At 41.1% G+C, this 11,023-nt stretch overlaps 1 protein-coding gene and 1 pseudogene across 1 annotated transcript in view; one reads left to right on the forward strand and one right to left on the reverse strand.

Moving 5' to 3' along the window:
* Positions 1-11,023, reverse strand: part of GMPR (guanosine monophosphate reductase) — a 72,357-nt gene that overhangs the window by 22,307 nt on the left and 39,027 nt on the right. The window contains exon 5 of the mRNA XM_006860801.1: positions 5,194-5,275. Coding sequence (XP_006860863.1) covers positions 5,194-5,275 — 82 coding nt within the window. The remainder of the gene's footprint in view (positions 1-5,193; positions 5,276-11,023) is intronic.
* Positions 1,089-3,332, forward strand: LOC102818364 (annotated as a pseudogene).

The raw sequence follows: 11,023 nt of genomic DNA on the forward strand, positions 1-11,023 counted from the left end.
CTAGAGTACCCAGCCGCTCCATCTCTCTGCCTCTATCTCTGGTGTCTGTCACTGCTTCTCTGAATAGGGTCCCACACTCCACTCCTGCTCTTCTCCCTTGATGGTCCCAGGGGCCTATACTCCTGGATTGCTAGATCAACTACTTCCCTCATTTTACTACAAAATCTCTACCTTTACAGTTGCAATAATCACAATCAGTCATGATAACAATTATTCACTATTGAACCACAAGAGTCTTATCCCCATCTCCTTTCACCAGCCCTGTCCAGACAGGATGAAAACCACTCAGTGGAGACTCTATCTTCCCTCGTACTCTCTGAAACTAAACTCCTTCTTGAAAACTTGTAAGCCAGTCACTTTGTGCTTTTATAGCCCCTCCCCATTTTAGGTAGCCAATATCTAAGTTGCCCATCCCTATCAATCCTGTGTACCAAGGGGATGGGAATTATTCTTGCTGTGAAGATTCCTTCCCTCTCAGTTGATATTATAAGCTCTGGTAGCGTAGTGGTTACGAATCGGGCTGCGAACCTTAAGGTCAGTGGTTCGAAACTACCAGCCGCTCCGTGGGAGAAAGATGAGGCTTTCTACTCCCATAAAGATTTACACCCTCGGAAACCCTGTACAGGGTCGCTATGGGTCGGAACCGACTCGAAGGCACTTAACAACAACAACAACAACATCCATAAGTAATGGACAACTTCATCAAATTGTAGCAAATTACACTTGTTTTCTTTATTTAAAAAAAAAAAAAAGTTTTTTCTTTTTCTTCCTCTAGTCGAGTTCTGATCATCAGCCATTGAAGCTAGGTCAAATGGGTACTATCTGCAAGTATGGGTGTTCTTGTGCATTTCCTCTCAGTTCATATTAACTGGACGCTTCACTCTCCACCCTAGTCCTCTGTAAGCCTGGTCATTTTAATGATTAATTTCAACCACTCTGGAGTGTACACATGGTACAATTCCAAGACACAATTCCATTCGCCATGTTGTGCAACCATTACCACCATCATTTCCAAACATTTTTTCATCACCCCAAGCAGAGACTCAGTACCCCTTAAAAAAGTGTATCTCGGGCCCATGATGAGGGAGATGTTGGCGAAGCAGCCACACAATCCTCTCCAGACCCTGTAGCGCCGCAACCTGGAACTGAAGCAACAGGTTGATGGTTTACTTTCTGAGACCCAATTGAAAGGGACTCTAGAAGCCAATAAAAGTCGAGATATTTACCAAAAGATGTATCCAATTAAAACATGCAATCAATGAAAATAAAAATGCTTTTCAAAAATAAAGCAAAGCTGATAAACCTGTACCTGTTAGGAACTATCAACAGAGAAAAGTAGACGAGCATAATCTTCTGCATAAGCTAACCCACCAACTCCAAGCACTGGCTATAACCATAAGTAGAGAAAACATAACTGGAATTGGAACACTTACTGAAAGAGAAGATGATAATGATTCTGCTGAAGAAGGCGAAGAAGAGGAAGAGGAAGAGGAAGAAGACAGTGAAGAGAGTGGTGAGGAGGAAAAAGGAACAGAAGAGGAAGACAGACAGGAAAATGATTCTCACAAAAGACAACAACGAATATATTGCTCTTGGAGATTTTTACTGCTGAACAAGTTGGGAATCTTACATTCAAGAAAGGGGAGATTCTCCTAGTCATTGAAAAGAAGCCTGATGGATGATGGATAGCAAAGAATGTGAAAGGAAATACAGGTCTTGTTCCCGGAACCTACCTGGAGCCCCATAATAAAGAAAAAAACATCGAGTCCAGTGAAGAAGGCAGTGAAGAAGATGTGGAGGTCATGGATGAAACAGCTGATGGAGCAGAAGCTAAGCAAAGAACTGATTCTCATTGGAGTGCTGTTCGTAAAGCTATCTCAAAGCAGATAAGCACTGTTGAAGTGCTAACTACCATGGGCACTGTTCCTGTAGGGTTCCCACCTTCCACACTCTCCCATCTTCTGGAGAAAGGGAATCAATTTCGAGCAAGTTACTTCTTAACAACCAGAGCTCAGTCCATCACAAGTGGCCGTCAGAGATTTGATGTGGGATGTTGAAGCAGGCACTAGTAAGCCAAGAACAAGTCGTGTTTCATTGATTCTGACACTATGCAGCTGTAAAATGATTCCTCTCCCAGGAATGAACATACAGGTTCTAAGCACACATGTCCACCTCTGTCTGTTTGATGGTACCAAGGTTCTGAGCAACATTCATATTGTCAGAGCCACATGGCAGCCTGAAAAGCCCAAAACATGGACCTTTTCTTCCCAGGTTTCTGGCATCTTGCTATGCTGGCTTGATGGTGACTGTTTTATCAGGTCCAATTCTTCATCGCCAGATCTTGGGATATTATTTGAACTTGGAATTTCTTATATTCACAATTCAACTGGTGAAAGGGGAGAGTTAAGCTGTGCCTGGGCATTTCTTAAAACTTTTTGATGCCAGTGGAATTCCTATCCCAACAAAGACTTACGAGCTCTTCTTGAATGGTGGCACCCCTTATGGAAAAGGTGTTGAAGTGGACCTTTCAGTATCCAGAAGAGCATAAGGCAGTGTTTTCCACCAGATGCTGACAATGAGAAGACAGCCTCACCTTCTAGTAAAGCTGAGATCTTTGAACAGAAGGTCAAGAACTATCATAAGCCAACTGCCAGAAACATTAGTTGGAAGTATGTGCTGCATTTACTTGCTGGTGTTTTATCGCCGAATCCTCGGAGATATGCTCCTGAAAGACAGGACAAGCTTGCCAGGTGCTGATTTAATTAGTAATCCAGTACTGGTCACCGTCCCCAAGATCTTGGACCAGCCTGATATTATGGATGCTCTAGACCACGTTTATCCTGGTCTACTGCAAGGTCAGTGGTTCAAGCTCACCAGTTGCTCCTTGGAAACCCTATACAGGGTCGCTATGGGTTGGAATCATCTCGACGGCACTTGACAACAACAACAACCATGACTGAGGAGTCCTGGTGTGGCGCTGTGGGTTAATGTGCCAGACTGAAAAGCCATTTGAACTGCAGGGCCGATGGTTTGGAAAACCTATATAGGGTCGCTATGGGTTGGAACCGACTTGACGGCACTTAACAACAACAACCACCATGACTGTGTTTACCCACTGGTCCATTTTATGCTCCTGCCCCTGTTCAGGTGAGCAGAAGAAGAAACGGAGGCTACGCGATGGAAAGTTGTTGCTGACTTCCTTAATTAAGCAAAACCAAGAAAAGGAGGGTGCGCGCCAGGCTCTGCTGTCACCAGAAGGAGTTCGCGAACGCTTTGACCTTTCCGAGCAGACCTATGACTTCTTAGGTGAAGTAAGAAAGAACGCAACTTGACAGTGGCTAGTGGCAACTCTCAGTGCCCCCAGAGTCTGTTGGAGGCCCCATCCTGTGACAGCCAAGATGACAGAAGCTAAGTGGTTGTCACAATATACCTTTGGCCTCACTTGTTTGTACAGAGCCATTCTGTAATAAATAGTTATCCAATAATTAGAAATGTTTAAAACAGTACAATACTTTTTTTAAGGAATACTGTCAGATCTAGATTGAAAGAATATTTTTCAAAAGTCATCTACATTGATTGTATTGATAGATTTACATAAAAGTGATTTATATCAAAAGCTAAATTTATGATTATTGAAAAATGTGAAGCTATAACCCACTGAGTGTGAGAAAATATTTGTAAATCATATATCTGATAAGGGTGTAAGAGGGTCAGAGAAAAGAAGACCCCCAACTAGATGGATTGGCCAAGTGCAGCATCAATGGACTCAAGTGTGGCAACAGTAGTGAGGTTGGCCCAGGATTGGGCGGTGTTTTGTTCTGCTGTGCATAAGGTCGCTATGGGTCGGCACTGACTCAATGGCACCTAACAACAACAACAACAACAACACCCATAATACCTAAATTTATGATTATTGCTAATAAAATTTATGCTCTGAAATGAAGGGGAAATCAGAGTAACCTCTGTAAGAAAGTTATATTAGTACTTAATTCAGTTTAATATTTAAATGTCATTTGTCCTAATGAGAGACAGAAGCAGAATCGTTTTAAATCCATGGCATGAGTACTCTTTCAAAAAACAGCCTTTCAAGCATTGAAGAATGAGTTCGACTCCTTTCAAATGACAAACATGACCAGTCAAGTTATGCTGCATTCCAAAGAAATGTGTGACTCCTGGTAACAAAAGGAAAAAAGAAGAAGCAATATCTCTCCAATGCCTTCTTCCCCCTGTCCTGGGTAACCACTAATAAACTTTAGTGTCTACGTATTTGTCTATTTGTCTTTTATGTTTGACATTTTGCTCAATAGCATGTTTTCAAGGTTCATCCATGCCATAGCATGCATCAGAACTTTGTTTCTCTTTATGGTTGAACAATAGTCCATTGTATGGGTATACCACATTTTGCTTATCCATTCATTGGCTATTTCGAACTTGGTTGTTTCTATCTTTTGGTTGCTGTGAATAGTATTGTTGTGAACATTGGTGTCCCGGATCTCTTTGAGAGTCCCTGCTCTCAAGCCCAGGAGTAGAATTGCTGGACCACATGATAGACAATGTACTGTGCTTTTACCATAAAGAAACTTATGAAATTTAAATATTGTCTGCAATCAATTTAAAGAAGTGGCTCGAATAGATCAGGATCAAACCAAGTCCCTTATTCTTTAGTCACATCCGGGGAGAGTGACGGAAGGGTTTGTGAGTGGGTCTTTCTAGAAGACAGTCCTAAGAGAAAAGATGGGCAAAAATCTGTGACGGGTATATCAACAAAGGAGCCTGATTTATGAGTCAAATTGAAATTGACTGTGAGTCTATCTACAATGTTTGGGGTCCCTGAAACATTCATAGAAACCTAAGTCATTCATGTCCATTACCTGTCCCCATGGATTCTTCACCCTTCAACTTACTCTTCAGGGTATAGAAGATCATTAATGAAATCTGCATTTTTTCTTACACATTAATGCTCTAAAATCATTACCTCATATTTTAACTACATCCAAGCTCATTTAAAAGCTTCCTGGGATCATCAGAAAGCAGCTCAATAATATTGCTCACCATAAGTTTCTTCTGGAGGTTTCCAGAAGAAAAGGGCTTTCAACTTGTAGATCATGCATTCGCTCCCACCTCCAGTCTCCCAAGAGTCCCGACTCCACCCCCTTCGCACACACCCTTAACTGGGTTCCCAACAAGTCTTACCTGGCCCAACTCCCACTTTGATGATATCTGCTCCAGAAAGGATAAGCTCTTCTACCATCTCTCCCGTCACCACGTTCCCAGCCTGAGACAGAAAGCATGCAGTTTATAATCACAGGGATGAGTGAGGAATGTCACACTTACCCACAAGGACAAGCATGCTTGTCCTGAAGTTACCAGATAGCCTGTGTTGTTGTTGTTGTTGTTAAGTGCCTTCATGTTAGGGTTCCTCATAACGACCCTCTGTGGGGTTTCCGAGGACCAGCTGGTGGGTTTTAAACCTTGTGGTTAGCAATCCAGTGCTTATCCTACAGTGCCACACATGTGGGACTTGAAAATTGAGAGAAAACACTGGACTCAATCCCTGCCTCTGTTTCAAGTCTGAAATTAGTGGGCAGGACATACAGCCCAAGAAGACTCTCTTGTTTCCTTCTCTATTGACATCATTGTCCTCATTGAGTGCCTTCATGCCAATTTCCAATGCGTAGTGACCCTGCATTGCTAGAGTAGACCTGTCCCACGTTTTCTTGGCTGTAATCTTTATAGGAACACATTGCTAAGTCTTCTCTCACCGAACTGCTGAGTGGCTTAGAAATGCCAGCCTTTCACTTGGCAGCCAACTGGCTTAATGACATATTGCACCACCCAGAATTTGGTACCTGGAGGCTATTTTTGGGAACAACTCCTAGGTGAGCTAATGCTATTAACCATTGTCATCGAGTCAATTCCAACTCAGCAATTCCGGTTTCGGAGACTGCAAATCTTTACAGGAGCAGACAACCTCATCTTTCTTCTGCAGAGTGGGTTTGAATGGCTGACTTTTCGGTTGGCAGTCCAATGTCTAACCCATAGCACTGCTGGGCTCCTTGAATGCTAGTAGAAGGTACTCTTTAACACATGGTGTCACCACGCATTGGAATCAACTCAATGTCAACAAGTTTGGTCTTCTGTTTCTGTTGTTTGTTTTGGGGTACCTTCATCATAAGCTGGAATCTATTCAATGGCAACAGGTTTCAATACTTTTGTTTGGTTCTTCTTTGGTACCTTCACCATGAGTTGGAAATGACTCACTCAATGGCAACACATTTGGGTTTTATTCTAATGCCATTGCTGTTGTTACGTGCCGCGGAGTCCGTTCTGATTCATAGTGACCCTGCATAGGGTTTAAAAAGGTTCCAAAAACAACAGAAGCTCTAGCAATGACATTAGGTCAATTAATTATGATGTCACATGAAACCATGACCCTAAACCTCCAAACCAAGAAACCACATCCCAGGAGGGTTTTTGGATGTATATAAGCAGCCTTGGCAAAGGAACTCTGGTAGCATAGTGGTTATGAATCAGGCTGCGAGCCGCAAGGTCAGCAGTTTGAAACTACCAGCTGTTCCATGGGAGAAAGATGAGGCTTTTTGCTCCATCAAGATTTACAACCTCAGAAATCCTGCACAGAGTGGCTGTGAGTCGGAACCGACTTCACAACACATAACAACAACAAGCAGCCTCGGCAGCCACTTGTGTTTGTGTGTGTTGTTGTTGTCAATGTATCTTATACGCAACTTTTGCCAATTCAACCTTCTACAAGTGTAAAACTTATTGTCAACAATCATGTTAATCAGCTGAGTAACCCTACTCTTAATCAAAGAGATTTTTCCATCACCAATAGCCCCCCTTTCTCCCTTTCTCCCACCCCTACCCTAACCTAACCCACTGCCATGGATTCAATTCCAACACAACAGACTCTGTGTAGGGTTTCCAAGTCTATAAATCTTACAGCAACAGAAAGCCTCATCATTCTCCCATGGAGTGGCTGGTAGGCTTGAACTGCCAACCTTTTGGTTAGCAGTTCAGTGCTTATCCTGCAATGCCATCAGGGCTACCATACCTAATAGACTTTGTTTTCTATACATTTGCCCCTTCTTGTCTTTTTATAAAGTGAGGTCACACAACGTTTGTCCCTTTGTGACTTATTTCATTCAGTATAGTGTCTTCAAGCTCCATCCATACTGAAGTATCTATCAAGATTTCATTTCTCTGACAGGCTAAGCAGTATTTCATAACATGCATGTACCTCATTTTGTTTATCCACCCATCTGTTGATGGGTATTTAGGTTGCTTCTACAATTTGGCCATTGGAAATAGTGCTGCAGCGAATACTGATGAGTAAGTCTGAGAGCCTCTGCTTTCAAGTCTTTTGAGTATACAGCTGACCCTTAAACAGTGCTCAAGGGTCAACTGGATACCCAGGAGTGGAACTGCAGCTGCTCCTCGAAACCCTATAACAGGGTCACTATGGATCAGAACTGATTCCATGACAACATGGTAGATCTATTTTTAGTTTTTGAGACACTATCACATTGTTTCCCACAATGGCTGTACCATTTTGCATTCACCAGCAATGGGTGAACATTCCAATTTCTCCATTTCTTGCTATTTGTTATTTTGTTTGGGTTTTTGTTGCTGTTGTTACTTTAGCCGTCCTAGTGGGAGTGAAGTGTTACCTTGCTGTGGTTTGGATTTGCATCTCTAATGGTTAATGATGTTGAGCTACTTTTCATGTGTGTGGCGGCCTTTGCAAGTTCTCTTTAGTGAATTGTCTATTCAAGTCCTTTGCCCACTTTATAACTGTGTGATTTTTTTGTTGTTAAGTTGTCGACCTTTTATATATATTATTAGATTCTTGTTGGATGTTTGGTTTCCAAAGATATTGTGCCAGTCAGTAGCTTGTCTTTTCATTTTTTGAGTAGTTTTTGATGAATAATGGGTTCTAATTTTTATGAGGTCCCATTTATTTGTCTTTTACTTTTTATGCTTTTGTTGTTATTATTTTTAGATAATCCAGATAATCCATTGTTGAGAGCTAGCCTGATAGTGTTACCCCTGCTTATTCTTCTAAGAATTTGATGGTTTTAATTTGCACATTTAGGTCTTTCATTCATTTTTCATTTGTTTTTGTGTATGCTGTGAGGCACAGGTCCCGTTTCATTTTTTTTTGCAGGTAGAATTCCAATTTTCTCAGTGCCATTTATATACTTATTAGGTATATATATATCCCACAAATATATAAGAGCTTGAAAAAGGAGACATGGATAACCAAAGGGAGGAGCCCTGGTGTGGTACTGCATGCTCCTATTGCTATACTAGTTAGTACCAGGCTGTTTGGATTATTATAGTGTTATTTTTTTTTTTAAATCAGGAAGTGTTTTTTCTATTTCTGTAAAGAAGACTGTTGAAATTTTTATCAGGATTGCATTGAATCTATAGATTACTTCAGACAGTGTACAGGGTTTCCAAGACTGTATACCTTTACAGGAGCAGAAAGCTTCATCCTTCTCCATTGGAATAGCTGGTCGTTTTGAACTGCTGACTGTGAGGTTAGCAACCCGACTCGTCACCACTACACTATTTGGTATCATAACAATATTAAGTCTTCCAATCCATGAACATGGAACATCTTTCCATTTATTTAAATCTTTAATCTCTTCCAGCAGTATTTTGTAGTTTTCACTGTAGAGTGCTGATTAGATTTCTTCCTAGATATTTTATCCTTTTAGTTTACAAGTTAGGTTGCTAACACAAGGTCAGCAGTTTGAGTCTACCGGCTGCTCCGAGGGAAAAAGATGTGGCTTTCTGCTCCTGTAAGCCTTACAGCCTGTACAGGGTCAATATGAGTCAATATTGTTTCCATGGCATACCACCACCATTTTATCCTTTTAGATGCTGTTTTAAATGGAATTGTTTCCTTAATTTCCCCTTCCGATTTCTCATTGTTGGTGTGTAGAAACCCAGATGATTTTTGTTTATTGCTCAGTTAGGGTTTTTTGAACACTTCAGCAATGGACAAAACAAAATTTTAAGAGAAATCTAAATAGCGAAAGTAAGCAATGGTAAGCTCTCACAGCAGATGGAAATTTTTATTGTTGGGCAATCCAATGCTTCACAATTTGCAAAATCCTTGAAAAACCTGTAGAGCACCCCAAAGCTCTAAAATTAGATAAATACTTATCATTACACAGTTGGAAAACACCAGGTCTCACACCCTTGAGGCAGTGGTTCCCATTTAGATATGAAGGTGTAGATTAGCCCCATGGACTACAAACCTTTGAAATGAACTCTAGAGGACATATAATGGGTTCTAAGTATAAGGACAGCATCCTGGTGTGACTCTGTGGGCTAACCTATCAGACAGCAAAGTCATCTGAACTGCAAGGTCAGTGGTGGTTCAAGCTTACCGGCTGTTCCTTGGAAATCCTATACAGGGTCACTATGGGTCAGAATCGACTCAATGGCACTTCACAACAACAGCAAGTATAAGGACAGGCCAGGAAGTGGCGAAATCTATCAACCAGAAGGATGCATCTGGGGTGGAAATAGAACAAATTCTTTCCCTGCAGGAGCCTGAGAGAGCAAAAATAGCCCTTTTATTAAAACTCACTGCCCTGTGGATTCTTTGGCTGGTACACAGGATACTGGCAAAGTGCCTGACTGACTTCTCACAATATGCAAAGCCATTATTTTAGAAAAGGCACATTTTTTGGCATTGAAACCCAAGTGCCATTTTCCTTAATTGATTCCCAGAGAGAATTTTTCTTCTTCAGGTGTGGCACTGTAGGATAAGCACTGGACTGCTAACCACAAGGTCAGTGGTTCAAACCCACCAACCTCTCCTCAGAAACCCTATACAGGGTCTGACTCAATGGCACTTAACAAGAAGCAGTTTTCCTACAGATTTGCAAGAACTCTTTATTAAGTTAGGTTCATAACTCTTTGTCATAATTGTAAATATGTTACTCCACATCCATTTAAATTTGATTATGTAAATTCATTAGTTATAGAATTTAACACTCCAGTACTTATCCTACAGTGCCACACTTGTTGTTAAGTGCTGTTGAGTTGATTTTGACTCATAGTGACCCAGCATAGGGTTCCCAATGAGCAACTGGTAAGTTTGAACTGCCGGCCTTGTGATTTAAACCGACCTTGTGGTCCAGTGCTTAATCCCACAGTGCTCCACCATTGTTGCTGTTGTTAAGTGCCATTTAGTTGGTTCCGACTCACAGCAATGCTGTATAGGGTTTCAAGGAGTGGCTGGTGAGCCTGAACCACCGACCTTATGGTTTAAACTGACTTTGCAGTCCAGCGCATCAACTCACGACACCACACCAAGACTCTACAGCACCACACTAACACCTCATAAAATAACTGTCAAAGAACAGGAACAACTAACACAAGAAATACAATTTGCTAATAAAATGAGGAAACGGCTCAGCCTCACTAATAATCAAATTTAAATTAAGATCTCAGTGAGGTATTCTTTGCAGTTAACAAAGTATGAAAGATATAAACAGAAAACATATAAAGAGAAAACAGCAGGTAACCTCTCTTTATAGATCTCTTTTCTTCTTGTTCTTGCTCTCCCTCCTCGCTGGCTGAATGTCTATTTTGGTCTGGCTTTCCTAGAAAGGAATTTGTCACTGTGTAAAAATAAGTATGTTTTTGATCCAACAATTCTTTTAGGATTCGATCCCAAAGAAATAATCATAGATCAAGTCTGAGATTTAACTACAAGGGTGTATTACTTTAAAAAGTACACAACTGTAAAATAATTTTTCCCCAAAAGGGGAATTGTTGTTGTTACGTGCCATTGAGTTGGCTGTGAATCATAGCAACCCTGTACAGGGTTTCCAAGAAATGGCTTCTGAGTTTGAACTGCCCACCTTGTGGTTCAAATAGACCTTCTTGAGGTCGAGTGCTTACCCTACAGAGAATAGACCAGTACTTCCTTGAAAGCCTGGCTATATACTTATTTATTATTATTATTCATTTCTGATTTTTT

The sequence above is a fragment of the Chrysochloris asiatica genome, unplaced genomic scaffold (assembly GCF_000296735.1).
Source record: "Chrysochloris asiatica unplaced genomic scaffold, ChrAsi1.0 scaffold00040, whole genome shotgun sequence".
Lineage (NCBI taxonomy): Eukaryota > Metazoa > Chordata > Mammalia > Afrosoricida > Chrysochloridae > Chrysochloris > Chrysochloris asiatica.